This window comes from Muntiacus reevesi, chromosome 3, assembly GCF_963930625.1.
Source record: "Muntiacus reevesi chromosome 3, mMunRee1.1, whole genome shotgun sequence".
Taxonomy (NCBI): Eukaryota; Metazoa; Chordata; class Mammalia; order Artiodactyla; family Cervidae; genus Muntiacus; species Muntiacus reevesi.
This window is the reverse complement of record NC_089251.1, coordinates 264,882,934-264,900,713: the sequence shown is the minus strand read 5'-3', so window position 1 is coordinate 264,900,713 and position 17,780 is coordinate 264,882,934. Positions and strand designations below refer to the sequence as shown.

General features: G+C 56.3%; 1 protein-coding gene across 1 annotated transcript in view; it reads left to right on the top strand.

Moving 5' to 3' along the window:
* HS6ST1 (heparan sulfate 6-O-sulfotransferase 1) overlaps positions 1–17,205 on the top strand; it is a 39,883-nt gene extending 22,678 nt beyond the window's left edge. The window contains exon 2 of the mRNA XM_065931990.1: positions 13,961–17,205. Coding sequence (XP_065788062.1) covers positions 13,961–14,669 — 709 coding nt within the window. The 3' untranslated portion in view covers positions 14,670–17,205. The remainder of the gene's footprint in view (positions 1–13,960) is intronic.
* The last annotated feature ends 575 nt before the right edge of the window (positions 17,206–17,780 follow it).

The window sequence follows — 17,780 nt, the reverse complement described above, 5'->3', positions numbered from 1 at the left end:
TTGTGTGTGTGTCTGTGTATGCATGTGCTTTGTGTGTGTACATGTACTTGTGTATGTGTGTATGCATGTACTTGTATGTCTGTGTATGCATGTACTTGTGTGCCTGTGTATGCATGTACTCTGTGTGTATACATGTACTTGTGTGTGTATGTATGTACTTATATGTATGTGTATGCATGTACTTGTGTGCCTGTGTATGCATGTACTTGTGTGTGTATACATGTACGTGTGTATCTACATGTGTGTGTGTGTGTATACATTTTACTTCTGTGTGTGTCTGTGCTTCCTTTTGTTTTGTTGCATTTTGGCAGAACTGTGTGAAACTAGGCTACAGAGATTCCTCAGTACTCGAAAACCTGTAGGAAGATTTTTTACTGCTGCTTTGATTTTTTTTTTTTTTTTAAGCTTATGGGGCTACTTGTGAGTTTTCCATTTCTGACTGACGGCTTCTCTCTCTCTCTCTCTCTCTCTCTCTCTCTCTCCCCTGCACATTCTCCTGGTGCCCCTACCCATGGATGGCAAGAGCAGGTGAGTTCATTCTGGCTGTTTCCTCTCTCGTGGCCCTCCTCTCCTGCCTTCTGGCCAGGCAGGGGTCCCTGGGATGGCGTGGGGTCTGTAGTGCATGGTGAGGAAATAGATACAGAGATGTTCCTTGGGTTGCCTTTCAAGGCCACATATCAGCTAAGTGGCTGAGCTCCTGGCAGGCAAGGACCCCTTTTCCTGGTGCATCCTGCCCCAACTCCTCCTGGAGACCCTGCCTCCGGGGTCAGTGGCAGAGACACACACCAGTTATCACTCTCGTGACTGAGTGGCTTTGGCTGAGGACCCCTTGAGCCTCAGGTTGCCTGTCTGACAGTGGTGCCCGCCCCAGAGGTGGTGGGAATAAAACAAGTGAGTGCCAGGTGGGCCCCAGCCACAGAAGCACTTGGAGGGGCTCCTGAGGTGGCCTGGGAGTCCCTGGATCTGGTTCACTGCCGAGCTGCCCGCCCCCGCCCCCAGCTCCCGGGTGGTTGCCCCCAGGAACGTGCAGACCGCAGCGCAGGAGAGGGCAGGATGCGGCAGTCAGTTTGGGCATCACGTGGCTTTTGTCTGGACCACGTGCTGTTTAGGTTCTGACTTTCTGTATCAAGGAAAAGCAGCTCCTATTCAAAGAGCCCGTGAGACCATCATCCCCTGCTCTGCCCTGAGCATGGAGCAGGGGGTGTGGTCAGCCCCTCCTCTCTGCTCAAAGCCCTCGTGCGGCCACAAGGGAGGGGACAAGGAGGATTCATTCGGAAAGAGGGGTATCATGGAGCCTGGAGCCAGCCGCCAAGTGTGGGGTCAGAAGGCTGAGCCTGGAGGGAGTATCGGGCTACCCCCAGTGGTCCCCCCAATGAGCACTGACCCCCAGATAAGCAGTAACTGGTGGTCTCATGGCTTTGGAGACATTTGCACAGCCACAGGAAGGCCCAGAGCTCCCTAGGCCTCTGACTTCGCACCTCTAGTGAGAAAATCAGGTTAGATCAGGCACACAAAGGGCCTTTAATCTTTTTGTCTGTTTGCTTTGTAATACATGCTTGGTTATATAAAACTGGGAAAATAACAAAAAGTTGAAAGCAGAAGAAAAAGTTGCTTGGAGCTCCAGCCTGGGGCCAGGCCCCCTCCACATTTTGCGTGTGCTGTGTTTCTGCCCTGTCTTTGCTCTGTGCCCACTTTGTGTTGTCCAGGGCTGGCTTCAGGTTGTGACACGAACCCTGATGCGGTGCCTTTGCTCATCATGCATATGTTAGGTGCGCCCCTGTGTCATTGCAGGGCCCCAGAAGGGCTGTCCCGCTGGACGTGGGGTCGTCAGATGTAGGTTTCAAGCCCCCTGAGCTTTCTTGAGGCTCTGAACTGTTTGTAACCTGGCAGGGCCGGTGTCCGCTGAGCTGTGCCCTTCTGCATGGGCCTTCTGTGCTGCTCTTGACTGCTGTGGGGCATGTCCCTGGCACAGAGACACAGAGGCTGGCATGGCTGGCAGACGGAGCAGGTGGAGCCTGGCATGCGTGCGGCGTGCCCTGGCAGGGCCTGACACTGCCCCCAGGCCACACTCTCCATCCTTCAGGCCGCAGCGGGTCTGCAGCCAGAGTTCAAGAGGACATGGGAGGGCCAGCAGAGACCAGGAAGCACAGAAAGTGACCCCGAGAGCTCTTGGCCGAGACTCAAGCTGATGACAGGAGACGAAGGCTCTGCAGGCAGGTCTCAGGCCCCATCACTGAGCACACAGCCCCTCCCGGAGAAGGAGCAGGCTTGGCCACCTTCACTTTACCCCAAGGTGGGCACATGTGCTGTTCAGTGAAAGTGAAACCTCCCGCCAGTGTCGGAAGCCAGAAAGTGCCGGGGGGCAGGCATGTGTGAACAGCAGCCCCTGCGACCCTGCTGGTGCCAGGCTGGTCACCTCCTGAGCAGCCCCTCCCTGGCTAGAGCCCTGCTCAGGAGCCACGGGTGGGAGCCCAGTGGGGTTGGAGGGCAGGGGAGGCTCCCTGCTGCCTTTGGATGGCCCCGGACGGAGCACCGCTTCTGATGATCGGTCGGCAGTCCAGGGCTGGGACACCCTCACCGTGGTGGTTTTGGGGACAGCGGGCAAGCTCCAAGAAAGCCACCAGTCAGTCAGTCCTTTGTTCAGTGGAGAGGACATCCCTGGAGAGGCCTGTGCTTGGGTAGGTGGAGTGTAACCCCAGGCTTGGTCACAGCTGGGAGGACAGGACCAAGTGGATCGATCCTCTTGTGACCTCAGGCAGGTCAGCCACAGCCTTTCCAGTCACCGGCCTGGAGGGGGTGTCACTGCTGGGCATTGATGCTGGGTCCATCAGTGTCAGGGATGGCAGGACGTGCGTGGGTCTGTGCAATGGGAGGCCCCCTGTGGGTCTGTGCAGCCCCGCCCAGCACAGCAGGATCTGTTCCCACTTGCACCTGCAGGCAGCCTCACCCGCGCCTTCACGGGCGGGGCACCCAAGCCCCCAGTGCTGGACATGTTGCCTGAGAGGTTCTTGAAGGGTGATCGCCATGGCCAAGGCCCGAGAGCAGCTGGCACCACAGGCTGGAAGCAGGAGGCAGACGGAGGCGGGGGCCTGCCGAGGCCATGCACGGCCGGCCGGCTGCTCGCGGCTCCCAGCGCTCACTGCGGGCCTCTCCTCCCGCTGCCTGAGCCCAGGGCTCTGCCCCCCCAGTGTGCGTAGGCCTGGGGTTTAAGTCACACACACCCCTGCCCCATGAGTGTCCTGCAGGGGCCTTGTGAGCGTCCCGCGGCATCATGAAGGTCAGGGGGCTTGGGATGAGGGCCAGGCTTCCTGCAGACGTGGGGATCCCTCCTCCTAGTCACTCACCTCTGGAGGAAGCGGGGCTGCAAGCCCAGGAATGCACTCAGGAATGTTCCCTACCTTCAGGAGCACCTTGCCGTCCCCACCTGGCCTGGTCGGCAGTTCCTTGGATTCTCTGTGCCACAGAGCTGGGGGCTGAGAGAGCCTGCTCTGCTTCCCTGAAACTGTGCTAACCTTGTTTATAAACTGAGGGAAGTTGTTCACATGCCTGTGAAACTCTGGATGTTGTCAGGGGAGGAAGGGTCTGCTGAGATATTTCCTCATCCTCAACTAGGAAAACTTGTTTTTCTTCATACATGTTTTTTCAGCAACTTGGAATTTTGAAATAAGGACGAAATTTTCCTTTTTTCTCGGTGATAAGTGTCCTTGCCTCAGTGAAACCACAGCCTCCTTTCCGCTCCCCCCACCCATGCACATGATGAACCACTCTCTGCTCTTGCTGTGCCCACCCCGACCTGGCTGGACCCCTCCTGTCTACCCACTGTTCTCTGGGGGTTCGTGAGGAATGCGGCCTCCCACCGCTCACCCTCTGGCAGGCCTGCTCCTCCCTGTCCTTCAGATCTCAGGTCAGGTGTCACACGTTGGCCGCCCACCTGAGCCTGCCCTGGCATCAGGCACCCGACCCCTTGGCGTGTGTTCGGCCGGGCGTCTCGCGGGCAGAGGTCCAGCCCTTCAGTGCTGCCTGAGGGTGGGGCCGCCTTGCTCCTGCAGGGGCTTCTGTGACAGAGGGCAGTGCTACCCGAGGGGGCCGTGGGCTCCTGCAGAGGGCGCCAACGCCAGACACAGACAGATGCGGTCTCAGAGCTCACACACACACACCCATACCTGCCTGGGCTGCGAGGTCAGTTACGTATAACCTTTCACCAGATCCTTGAAGGAACCGGGGAGGTGCGGGAGACAGGTCACAGGCTCAGAGCGGCCGGCGACCCTCCCCAGGCCACATGGGTGGAGGGGGCGCTGCCCAAGTCTGATGCCTCGGATCACAGCGCCGCCGCGGCTCACCCCCCTGTCTCTTGCACACACAGCCTCCTTACTGGGACAGCTGTTTGGGCGCCGCGGGGCCTGTGTCCGCGCTGGCCCAGGCAGCGGGCTGGGGCTCTCAGCTCCCAGCTCCGGCCCTCTGAGCCAGCACTGGGCGTCACTGACAGCCGAGGTGCCCACATGGGTAGGAAGACAATGTATGAACCTCCAGGCGAAGGTGTGAGGCACGGCGCCTGGGAAGGGCCTTCTGCTCCTGTGGACTTGTGGGAAGGCCCCATCCCAGGTCCCGCAGCCTGGAGGCCAACAGCCCCGCCCCCGTGTCCCGCTTTCAGGCAGCCGCACACAGTCTGTCAGCCCCCTCCCGACAGCTTGAACATACCAGCCCTGGCCGGTAGGGGGCGCACTGTGTGCCAGGGCCATACTGGCACTCCCCCGCAAGCCGTTCCATCCCTTGAGATGCAGAATCCCAGAGGCTCTGGAAGCCGGTGCTCAGAGAGCCCTGCATCTAGAGCTGTGGACTCACGTGTCCCCGGCCACACTTAGGCCTCCAGCCAGGCCCCCTTCCTTCAGGCGGAAGCTCCTGGGGGCACGGGCTTCTCCCTAGAGTGGGGAGCGAGGGCATGGGGCAGAGCCACTGAAGCATTGAGGTGAGGGCTCAGGCAGCCTGGCTCTCAGCCCTACTGCTCCTGCCTTGGCAGGGACACCGGCCCTAGTGAGAGTCAAGCCCTGCCCCCGCCCAAGCTCTGCACCTGTATCAGGGCCATTAGCCAGCAGGAGGCAGGGTTGGAGCAGGCTGTGACCAGAGAAAAACCCGTCTGGAGGCCTCCCCAGCATCTCGTGGCAAGGTGCCCAAGTCCAGGGCCGGGCCAAGTCCAGGATCTTGGCTCTTTCCCATCCAGGACAGCTGTCAGGAGGATGGCCCCAGCTGCTGGGGAAAGGGGTTCCGCTCAGCACTGCTAGTTCATCCTCACTGTGGGCCTGGATGTGTTTTTCCTTTATGCAGACCATTCTGACTCTTAATTAACTCACTCTTCTTTAAAGAAAATAAAGAGTAATAAATTTATAAAGAATCATAAATTGTGTCCATGACTTAGTTTAAAATGCCACCACTGCTGACTGTTGTTTGGCAAGTGGTCAGCAGGTGGCCAGTATCAACCGTGCCAGGTTATATGATTGTGTGCCTTCTAGGAGGGTTTGCTCAGCAAGTGAACAGTTCTCACCAGGCGGTTACAGGGTCCAGGGGCTTGAGCACTGCCACCAGCCAGTTCTGTGGCTGGGTCTTCTATTTAACCTTTCTGGACCTCAGTTTCCTCATCTGAAAAATGGGAATATTTCCTTCCTAAAGCGTGTCTGGGAGTGTCCAGAATGACCAGGGTAAAGCATTGAGGGTTCGCTTAAGTCATGCAAGTTATTACTGAACTTCTGACACTTGGGCCTGGCTGCCCTCACCTCTGATCATCCCCAGGTCCTTGCGCATTGGCCCTAGAGTAGATGGATATGGTTCAGAGACCAAGATAGGGAGGCAGTCTTTTTCTGTCTTTGAAAAGGAGCCCAGCATAGGCAGGCCAGGCATCTGGTGCAGCCACAGGAAACACCAGGAACCCAGGCTTTTTCTCTTGCCCTACCATCCCCAGAAAGCAATGTTCTGCCTCATGGCCCAAGGTGGCTGCTGGCACCCTGCAGTCACATTCACATCCCAGCCAGCAGGAGCAAAACAATGGGGAGGTGTCACTAAGGACATCCTGATGGCCAGGCTGAGTCACACAGCCATACGTGGCTACAAGACACTTGCTGAGCGTCTTCCTCCTCAGGGATTTCCATGCTGTTTCCAAAGCCTGTGGAGTCACCTGGGGGCCCACATGAGCACCACTCCCTATAGCTGGAATTCCCCCATTGTCTGTAAGAATTCAGCTCACTGGGTGAGCTGTAGAGGGCCTCCCCACTTTGCTGGAGGTAGGTGGGGCAGGGACCAGAGTTGTGAGACCAGCTGGGTACCAGCCTGCAGCAGGCCACATGCCTCCAGGTGTGCCTGCTGCTGGAGAAGGAAGACGGCTCCCATGCCCAGGTGGCCTTGACCCATCATTTACCTCCCCGGCCGTCCAGCTAGGATGACCAGTGAAGGGCCAGGCCTGTCTCAGCGCTTCCGTTCTGGTTCTGCCATAGATGGTGTCAGCTTTAGGTTCTGTCGGCTCTGGGAGGAGGGCGGGAACTGGGCTGCCCGCCTGCACATAGCACTCAGCCATTGATGCTGTGGGGCCACTCTCCCAACCCAGGTATTTTGGGAAGCAGAGTCAGTGAACTGACTAAAATAACGGCTGTGAGTTCACAGCTGCTGTGCAGACACATGGGCCAGGAAGGACGGCCTTAGGCCAGCCTTTCCTGTATATGGAGGGGCGCTCCCCACCTGTGCTGCCAGCCCAGCACTTGATGATCTGCAGGTGACAGGGGGAGGGGGGCATGCTCTGGGGCAGGGAGGTGAGTGCTGGTCGGAGCCAGTGGAGACTGGCTATTCACTCACCAGCTGGTTCACTCTTGTGCTCCCGGGAATGGTCCAGTGCCCCATCCTTGCCGCTCTGATCAGAGTGGGGCCCACCTCTTCTCCCACCAGACTCCACTCACTTGGGCCCACACTGCCCCCTCTGCTGTGGTGAGGAGAGGGAGGTGACATGCCAAGGAGCTGTGCCCGTGGCCCCTTCCCGAGACGAGAAGAGGAGGGGGCAGCCAGCCCCGCACCTCAGCTGCTTCCAGCACCGTGGGAATCAGCTAGGTCAGGCTTGGACTTTTTTTAAAGCACCAAACCCCGCGTCTGAGTTCTGCACTGCATTGTTTTACGGCGTGAATGCAGTCCTTGGAGCTGACTGGACCCACATGCAGCATTTTCCAAAGCCAGAGGACCGCTGGGGGCAGGGTGCTGCCAGGCCGCAGGCCCTGGGGAGTGCCTGGCCTGAGGTCAGCAGCGCTGACTGCCAGCGGGAGCTCAGCTCGGTGAGCTGATTAACTAAGGTGGTCCATGCCACGATCCCCTGAAGGTTGTCGTTTTCTTGCTGGGAGAGGGACCCAGGGCTTGGTGAGGGGCTGGCTCCCCCGAGCGGGCCCCACGGCAAATTCTCCCCAGATCCTCCCTCTGAAGTTCCAGAGACTTCTCAGAGCATGGGTTAAAAACAGCTAACCCTCTGGATCCTGGCTTCGCGGTGTGGCCTTTGTCCTCATGAAGGGACTCCTGGGCCCTGAGAGACCACAGTATGCAGCTGGGGTGCCCCTCACAAAGTTTCCCTTGCTGCTCTGGAACCCCAAAGCCCGTCCTGGGGGGAGAAAGTGGCAGTGAAGCCAATCCCCCTATACGTTCACTTTTTTTTTCACTGACTGTGTATCTGGGAGTAATACACAGTATTTTTTTTTTAAGAGGGGGTGTTATGATTCTAATCCTAAATAACAGTGTCCTCACCTGCAGTTAGGGAGCTTCAGCTCTGTTAGGACAGGTAGAAAAATCCACCTTTGTTTCAGGGTCCAAGTTTGTTTCTGTGAGTTAGACCTTGTTCACAAACGCCTGCCTTCAGAGCCCACCACCCAGGAGGGGAGAGTGCAGCTGGCATCCTGTCACAGAGCACACATGAGCACAGACCTTGCAAAGCTGGCCCTTTGTGATGGCCTCTTTGCACTCCAGGCAACAGGGATGTTTTATAACCTTTATTACTTGTTTCAGTTACTTAAATAATGTGCGCTTACTGCAGGCAATGCCAAAGTATAAAAAAGAAAATTTTTAAATCACCTATTTGGGCATATGAGTGTTCACTTGTCTTTAAGTTTGAAGTTGTTCGTTATAAAATGTTAGAAAAGATCCATAGCCTCACCGTCCTGAGAGCCTCTTTGCAGTGCCTTCCCATCCTGGGTGGGGACCGCAGGTCACAGGGGTCACCACGCAGGTGGGCAGGCCCTGCTCCGTGCCAGCAGCCTGTGCCCGTGCCCTTGGCTGCAGGACTGTGCCGCGTGTGTCTGCCCTTGACTTGGGTATCCATGTCTCCCATGATGCCAGCATGCCACCAACATGCAGCAACCTCACCATTACTCAGCTTTTCTCTTTAGGGCACATTTCCTTCTAGAAGTGTAGTTACTCATCCAGCCACAGAATTGTGTACCCACCTAGGCTCTGGGCTCCCAGAGGGAGAGTCAGGAGTGGGGCTTGGGTCAAGCCCACACTTCGGCAGAAGAGAAAAAATAAAGCCCCTTCACTGCAGGTATGACCTGTGGAAGGGGAGGGGCCATTTCTGCTTCAGAGCACAGGTGCTGGCTCTGGTTTCCTCATCACTGATAAAGCGCGAGGGATACAAAGCCGACCTCCCAATTGGGACGGGGTCTCCAGCTTGCCTGATGCCCGCTGCAGGTGCAGGAAGGAGCAGGCTTATGAGGACAGAGTGAGAAGGGTCCTCTCCCTGATCCCAGCCCTGCAGCAGGGTCGGCTCCCCAGCCCCTGCCATTCAGCCACTTCGAAGCTGTCACCTTCCAAGGAAGGCTTACAAAGCTGCGTCTCGCAGAATCCTCCCAGAGGCCATCACTCAGGCTTTGGTGGTGGTGGTGTTGAGCCAAGAGCAAGAGATGTCTTAGTCATCCCACCAGGATTTGAACACACGCCCTCTGCAGTGGAAGCACAGAGCCTTAACCAGCAGACCGCCAGGGCGGTCCCAGAACTCAGACTCTTAAAACTGTAGAGCGGGCCAGTCCTTGTTAGTGGTGTTTGCACCCAACAACAAAACACACTCCTTGTCGACTAGGACATCCGTGACGGTGGGATGCACTGAACCAGGGCACCCAAAAATGTCAGAACAGCCAAGGTTGCAGAAAGCATTAAACGAAGCGTAATTAAACGCAAGGAAGCATGACACTGGAGGTTCCTGTGTGGGCTGTCGGGTGCTTGCAGCCCATGCAGGCTAGAATTATTTCACAGCCTGAAGTTTCTCTGAAGTCCCATGTTCTGTCTTTGAAATCCATGTGAATTTTGCACCCTGTGCCATTTCCCATCTGAGTTTGTTTTCCTGTAAATGAACAAGACCCTTCTCTGTCTGGCCCTGCCTGCGCCTCAAGCCTGTACTGCCCCCTTCTCAAGTCACGGAAGGCCGAGTCCCCACTGTCTCTGAGAAGCCCTCCTGCCCTCCCCCTTGTTGAGACGTGCCATTCATTACCACCTACCAAGCTTGTTGGTTCTGCCCCTCCCAGCCCAGAGCATTCTGAGAGCCCTGCCCCCTCTGAGCCTGAAAGGGGGAAAGTGTCTGGGTTCAGGCTGTGCCTGGCTTGTGATGGGCACGGTGGCCATGACCACTGGTGCCGTCACTGGGGCCCTGGGGACCCTGCTGGTCCATGTCCTTTGCCGCACATTCATGGAGTGCCTTGGGGCATGAGTGCCAGGGCAGGGCCATGGGCTTCCGCCGCCGCCTCTTCCTCACTTCCCCACCCAGCTGCAGTCATGCCCACTGTGGCTCCTCCCGGTTCCCAGGAGACCAGCCCCGGCCCGCTGCGTTCCACGGGCAGCCTCAGTGTTGGAGGCAGAGAGGCTGAGCGTGAGGCCGCCTCCCTGTGCTCCAGGGAGCGGAGTGCACTGTGTGCTGGCCCTGTTTGCACCCCCAAAGCCCGCTTCAATGGGAAGCCAGCCAGCAGCCCAGGCCTTCGGCTCCAGAGGAGCTGTGGTTCCTCCCTGAGTCAGGAGCAGCTGGCCGGGGAGCATGTGGTTAGTTCCCAAGCCTCAGGGCAGCCCCGGCTGACCCAGAATGCTGGCCACCCTCGAGGTCCCCAGAGGTGGTGCCCACAGGGCTCCTCCCCTCCCCGTGGAGCCTCTGCCTATTCACGTTAGCAGGTGTGACGGGGATGGGTGAGGGAGGAGCCGCAAACACCTGGTGTTAGCTGGCCCAGCAGTGGAGGGGAACCAGTACACCTCGACAAAGCCCTTTAGGGCCTTCGCAGGCTGCCCAGGAGAAGGCTGCCCTTCGTTTTAAAACTGCTTTCCTTATCACAAAGTGTTTGGGACACACAAAGAAATACGTCCCAAATATGTCCCAAACATACATTGGATGAGTGTACGTAAGGAATAAAGTATGAAGATAAGCCCCTCACTGCCTCTCTTAAGCACAAGGTCGTGAACCATGCCATGGAAGCCACCGTGCCCACCTCCCCCCAACAGACCAAAGCTAACCTCTGACTGGAACTTTCCTGTGTATTACACCGTCTCATCTTGCTAATGTTTTAGCAATATTTTAACATCACCTTTTCTTTACCACTAAATAGTATTTCCTTTGGTTTTATTTTTAGAAGCTTGGTAAACCATAGGGCTTCTCTGGTGGCTTAGACAGTAGTACTCTACTGTGTCTTCTTAATTTGCTTTTTTCCAGCGACATCTTATTCATCACATTTAACCGTGCTGCTCTGGGCAGCTGTAGTTTGTTCCTTTTGTGACTGAGCCATGCTCTGTTGGAAGAATGTACCCCGTTTGTGAGTGCATGCCTCTGCGGAGGATGTTTGGGGCTATCACGAGCAGTGTGCTGTGATGGTCTTGTCCACATCTCTCAGAATTCACGGACAAGGGTTCCCCAGGATGTGTGCCTAGGAGAGGACTCGAGGGTCATGGGGTGGTTGTGTGTGCCATCAACCTTCCTGTGAAGTCACCCCATGACAGCTGTCCCCAGTAAACATCCCATAAGCAGTTGTTGAAAGTTGTCATTGCCCCACTTCTGATTTGCCACTCCAGCAGGTATCACATTGTGACTGAGGGTGCTGTTTCCTCAATGCCTAATGAAGGGAAGCATCTCTCCATATGTTTTCTTAGCCACTTTCCTTGTTGTTTTACTTTTAATGGTTTTAGTTATAAGAATTCACACACATGAGTAAAAACAAATAGCTCCATGATACAAACCAGCAGATCTGCTTTTCCTTCCCAGCTTCCCCAAAGAACCTCTTGCAGCTCTCTTCACTAGTCTCATGTCAGACTTCCCTGGTGGTAGAGAGGTTAAAAATCCCCCTGCCAATGCAGGGAACACGGGTTTGATTCCCGGTCTGGGAAGATTCCACATGCTGCCAGGTAGCTAAGCCCATTCGCCACAGCTACTAGCCCATGCGCCTAGAGCCTGTGCTCCGCAACAAGAGAAGCCACTGCAATGAGAAGCTTGTGCACTGCAGTGCAAGAGTAGCCCCCACTCACTGCAACTAGAGAAACCTCGAGCACAGCAGCGAAGACCGAGGGCAACCAAAAATAAATAGATAAACGGAGAATGGCCTTCATGTTTTTACTTTCATGTTTCTAAATGTTTAGTGCTATTTCTTTTTTTTTTTTTTTAATATTTGCTTAGCTGCTCTTAGTTGCAGCATGCAGGATCTTTGTCACAGCAGGTAAAATCTTTAGTTGTGGCATGTGTGATCTAGTTCCCTGACCAGAGATCAAACCCAGGCCTCCTGCATTGGGAGCTCAGAGTCTTCACCACTGAACCACCCAGAAAAGTCCTATAGTGCTGTTTCTTGGTTGATTAGTTTAAAAATTATCAGTGCACTTTCTGTTCTGGTGGATGAGGTAGGTTCTTAAACCCTTATCCTTCTCCACACCCCACCCATCCTCCAAGGAGAGTTAAAGCTCAAGTTTTTATTAAATTAATAACCACCATTTACATCCTGATGTCTCAAAAACCAGTGCTTTTCTTCTGAGTCTAGTAGTACACTTAGTTTTCTTTTTTATGTGACTTTTCATTTTTCCTGGATGTAATGATTGCCCTACCTTTTACTTGGTTTGTCTTCCATCTTCTTAGACTAGGTTTTTTCCAAATGATTTCAAAGATCTGCCGTGTATCTACCATACCATATGTTTTTTCCCACAAATGCTCTGTGGTGTAAGGTGATCTGTCCGTGCCCCTTTTTCTAGAACCCCATCCCTCTACTCCTGACAAGCCGAGTGGGATGCCCAGGGGATATCTGGGATCTCCCTGGGTTCCAGCTCCAGTCTCCTACACTTTTTTTTAATTTACTAAATGAGGTACACATTCCAGTATCTTCCTAGAGCAGGATTCACAGAAAATACATTTCCCAAGTCTTCATTGGTGTGAAAATGTCTCTCCTCTCCCCTTACACTTGGTTGATAGCTTGGCTAGACCTGAGATCCATTTGGTCATTTCCTGCCAGCATTTTGAAGCCATTGTTCCATTGACTCTTAGCATCTAGTGGTCCACAGAGAAACTGAGTCCCATTCTGACAACCAACCCTCTTTACGTATTCTGATTTTCTGTCCACATGCTTCATGGGTTGTCTCTATGATCCTGGGTCTGATCTCCACATTCATTCACGAGGTGGTGGGTGAGCCATTTCACTCTAGATGAATTAAGTACTCTACTTCTCGCTGTTTCTTTCGTCGTCTCCTCCCCTGTGTCCTTTCTCCCCTCCTCTGGAACTCTTACAGGCTAGCACTTGGTCGGCCTGATGGGCAGATCCTGCTAGAGGGTGAGAGGCAGGATGCCCCCTGTTTGTGAGGGACCCCAGATGTGAGTGCAGGAGGAACTTCACTCTGGGCAGAGACTCTGCAGTTTCCTCCGGTGTGGGGCTGGGGCAGGGGTCAGCTTAAGCCTGGGCACTCGGTGGCAGAGGCTGGTCTCCCATGAACGTGCAGCCTGTTGTTTGGCGGCCTGCCCAGTTCCTCGTGTCTCTGAGCCATGAGCACCTCCAGAAAACACACATCCAGTCTCATCCTGGGCAGGGAGCTGCCTGGATGTGGGGGGGGTTGTGGTCATCTGGGGGTCTTCTGCCCTCCCCGCCCCGCACTGCACCTCCCCTCTGCTCACTTTGATCAGTGTCCTTGCTCCCCCTTTCTGAAGATGGTAAGCCAGAACATAAGCAGCTGACATGTCTGCGAATACGTATAATGGGCAAAGGAGGGCAGAGATGGGAGTGGGGGCTCAGGACAGCAGGTGGCCAGCACAGGCCTGTGGCATAGATGCCCCTTCCTTACAGTTTGGGCAGATGGCATCTTGAGGGACGTGGGGGTTGGAACAGCTTCTGGGAGATGATACACACGATAAGTTACGGCTCACCCAGTGGGCCCTGAGCTGGGTGATCTCCTGGTGCCCCTCCCCCAATGGATCACTGCAGGAGCTGAGTGGAGTGGGCCCAATGGGAGGCCCTGACCTAGGGGGTCTGTGAGTGACTTCTGAGTGGCCCCCCGGGTGGCACCAAGCCTGCCCCCATGAACAGATCTTTAAAGTGCTGGCTCCACATGGCTTTGGGACCACCCTCCACCCCCTGGGGGGCAGAGTCAAGTTTTCCCTAGCAAGGCATGATGCCTGGGGCTCAGGAGGAGGTCCTAGAGAGGACCCTGGACCAGGGTTCAAGAGGGCACTACAGCTGGGCGCTGCAAGATGCTGTGGTGGTCACACTCTGCATTAGAGGTGGTGGTCCATGATCTTTGCAGGTCAGGCCACATTTTACACCTGGATTTCTCATCTGGCCGTGGCCCTTGGAGAACTGAGATGTGGGGGGCAGCACTCCCCAGAGGTCTTATAACATAGACACTGAGCAGTCAGGACTGCAGCCTGCCCCCTCTTTCACCCCCAGATGGTCCCTGTGTTTCCAGCCTCTGCCTGGCGCCCCAGCCTCACTTCCCCCTCCCCGTCTCGTTGCAGGAAGTTCTACTACATCACCTTGCTGCGTGACCCCGTGTCGCGCTACCTGAGCGAGTGGCGGCACGTGCAGCGGGGGGCCACGTGGAAGACGTCGCTGCACATGTGCGACGGGCGGACGCCCACGCCGGAGGAGCTGCCGCCGTGCTACGAGGGCACGGACTGGTCGGGCTGCACGCTCCAGGAGTTCATGGACTGCCCCTACAACCTGGCCAACAACCGCCAGGTGCGCATGCTGGCCGACCTGAGCCTGGTGGGCTGCTACAACCTGTCCTTCATCCCCGAGGGCAAGCGGGCGCAGCTGCTGCTGGAGAGCGCCAAGAAGAACCTGCGGGGCATGGCCTTCTTCGGCCTGACCGAGTTCCAGCGCAAGACGCAGTACCTGTTCGAGCGGACGTTCAACCTCAAGTTCATCCGGCCCTTCATGCAGTACAACAGCACGCGGGCGGGCGGCGTGGAGGTGGGCGAGGACACCATCCGCCGCATCGAGGAGCTCAACGACCTGGACATGCAGCTCTACGACTACGCCCGGGACCTCTTCCAGCAGCGTTACCAGTACAAGCGGCAGCTGGAGCGCCGGCAGCAGCGCCTCCGGAGCCGCGAGGAGCGCCTGCTGCACCGGGCGAAGGAGGCGCCGCCGCGGGGCGACGCCGAGGAAGCCGGCCGCGTGCCCACGGAGGACTACATGAGCCACATCATCGAGAAGTGGTAGTGGCGGCTGGCGGGGGGAGCGGGGCGGGGCGGACTGACCAGCACACCCGGCCCCCGGAACTCGGGGAAGAGGACCCCCGTCCACCAGCCAGAAGGCAGATGCCCCTCGAGCGGTGGAGGAGTGAGCCGGGCGCGTGGGTTCTTCCCGCCCTGCCGGGCTGGGGTCTGAGAAATCAGCGTGCGAAGAGTGTTGAAGGACACCCCACCTGGCCTGCAGGGCTGGGAGCAAGTGGGCACCCACTCTCCCGGCCCCCACCTCATGGTGACAAAAGCCACAGGTTTGAAGACTAGAAAAGGCCCGTGTGGTGGAGAGCGGCCCTGCCAGGTTGGGGGTGTGGCACACCCGCCAGGCACATGGCCACCTCCCCCCAGCCTCAGGCCACCCAGCAGCCCCCCAGCCTCCGGGGGACACAGGCAGCCCTCTGAGGTAGCCACAGGAATGGAGCTCTCAGCTCACCCGTCTTCAAGGTCAGGGCCCACCTCGTGCAAAGCCAGGAAGCTTCTAGTCTAGCCCCTGGGCAGCCCACTCCCCTCTCTAGCCCAAGGTCAAAACCCACAGTGTGGCTTCATGCTTTGCATGAGGCGATCAAAGCACATCACCCGGGGTCCCCCACCCCACTGTCCACAGTCCCCAGGCTGAGGGCAGCTGTGGGGGGACAGCCCTGCGCTGCAGTGCTCTCTCCCGAGGGCAGAGGGCATCCCAGGAGTAGGAAGGCCGTGGCTGAGACCATGCTGGCGGTGACTGAGCAGACCACCCAGCCTGCAGCTCAGACAGGAAGCGGGTGGAAATCCAGAGCTCCGCCTGGCCCCGGTCTCCTTCCTGACCCTCTGGGCTTGGTTAGTGGACTGCTTGGTTAGTGGTCTTGGTGCTCCAAGACCACCACTTGGACATTCGTTTGAGGTTACACCCCATTGCCCCCACACCCTGTGTATCAAGTTCAGTCAGGCCTCCGTTGGCTAGAACACTGCAGACTATGGCCGCGCCCACGAGCCCTAGTTTGGGGCCATGGTGGCTCGGGACAGCCAGGATAGGATACACAGTTCTTTCAGATTCTTAACTAGAGTTGGAAGAAACAGCTCTGGGTGGCTTCTTTGTGCCCAGATACACAGCCCCCCATTCCCAGCCTCTCCCCGCATTCTCCGGTGCCCTTGCCCATACCAGCTGGTCAGGCCTGTCCCCAGAGCCCTGCAGATTGGAGAAGCCATGTTCAGTCATTGCCAACACTTGCCCCATGCCCATCCCTTGGATGTTCGAGAGGGCCAGGCCAGCATCACCTCTGGATGTACCCTCATCCATGTGAGACCTGAGATCTGGGGAGCTGAGTGTGAGCCCCACACCTGGAGTGGACAGGCTCCTCCTCTGTCCAGTAGAGGACTCATACTTGACTCGAGGAGGTGAGGGCCACAGCAGCCTCCTGGGCAGATCCCCCTTGGGTTCTCCATCCCAGCTTCCCTACTGTGGAGTGAGAGAGTGGGAGCAGGGACCCTTCCACACCACTGGGAAAGTTAGGGTGTTGTCAAATGAGGTGGCTACCCAGGAGGCAGAATCGTTATTGCTTGTCTGGCATAGGGGCTTCCTATGCCACTGGCCACTTCGCCCTGTAGTTCAAGGGCAGAGCAGTCAGCAGACCCCAGAGTGGACACATCATGCTGAGGAGGTGAGCACCAGGTGACTCAGTGGCTCTTTTGAAGGAATGTGAAAGTCAGCATGGGGATCTGCTGATACTTACGTGAGGTGCGCGTGCTCCAGGTTCACAAGAGCCCTGAGGTCTCACACAAGCGCGCGCAGTGGCCTCCCACTAGGAGGAGAGCTCAGCCCTGTCCTGCCGGAGCCCCTGGCACCCAGCCAGTAACCTGGCTGCATCAGCCCTCCTCAAGGCGGGCTCCTGAGCGTGAGGGCCTGAGTGCAGGATCTGTTTGTACATAATAGAACATTGTAGCTTATGGCCTGTTGTCCCAAGTCACATGGTCTCCTTGGCTTCTCCGCTGCATCCAGGAGGAGGTCCTGGCTCTGGCCAGCACCCTGATGGGTGCCAGTGAGGGTCCCAACTGGCATCACCCTCAGCTGCTGGGGTCTCCCATCCAGCACTGCCTGCTCAGGACATCCGCCCTGAGGCGAAGGCTTCTCATGCCTGCAGCATCTCCTCCGACACCACGGGCTGGGGCTTCAGGAAAGGGTGGCCTCCCTGCCCCTTCCCAGGGCCAGGGGACAGAAGCGAACATGCAGTGAGCGGATAGCTCACCCATGCCAGCCTGCAGCGTCCCCTCTCGGAGGAGGAGTCAGGGACCGCAGTACTGTCCTAGCAATGAGTTTGTGAACTTTTTTGGGAACTGGAAGTCTTTAACTTGAACCCAGGAGCATTTAAAGCTTTATTTATTTATAGCTTCTTATTAAAAAAAAAAAAAAAAGTGTTGAGAAGAAACCTTTTGGTGACTCATACAAAAAACGAGTTGATGGAAACGCAAGTCATCATCATCTAATTGTTTTTGTCTAGGTCAAGATGAATGTGAGCAGATGAAATAAACCCCGAAAAGGAGCCCTGGTGTGTGTAGTCTGTGGTCTCATAGCAGCAGCCCACATGGCGTGGCGCCCATTCCGGTTTGATTTTTGAAATGTGTCAGTGAGCCAGGAATCACAGGAGCAGATGGGCTTCCCTCGGGGCCAAGAGGCCCCGTAAGAGGAGCTCACACACTGTGTCACCAGTCCTTGCTTTGCGAAAGTAAGAGACGTGACTGTCATCACCACAAAGAAGAACTTCGGGAATTCCCTGGCGGTCCAGTGGTTAGGACTCAACACTCTCACTGCCAAGGGCTCGAAATTGTTCTCTGGTTGGAGAACTAAGATTCCACAAGCCCCGCAGCATGGCCAAAAACAGCTCATTAATTATAGGATTTGAAAAGATGCTGCTGCTGCTAAGTCACTTCAGTCGCGTCCAACTCTGCGACGGCACCCCACCCGGCTCCCTGGGATTCTCCAGGCAAGAATACTGGGGTGGGTTGCCATTTCCTTCTCCATTGAAAAGATAAGCCCAGCTTAAAGGAAGGCCTACCCCGTGTGTTTATTTTCTCAGTACCTATTTCCCCTCCACTTTTAATTTTAAAAGATTGCAAG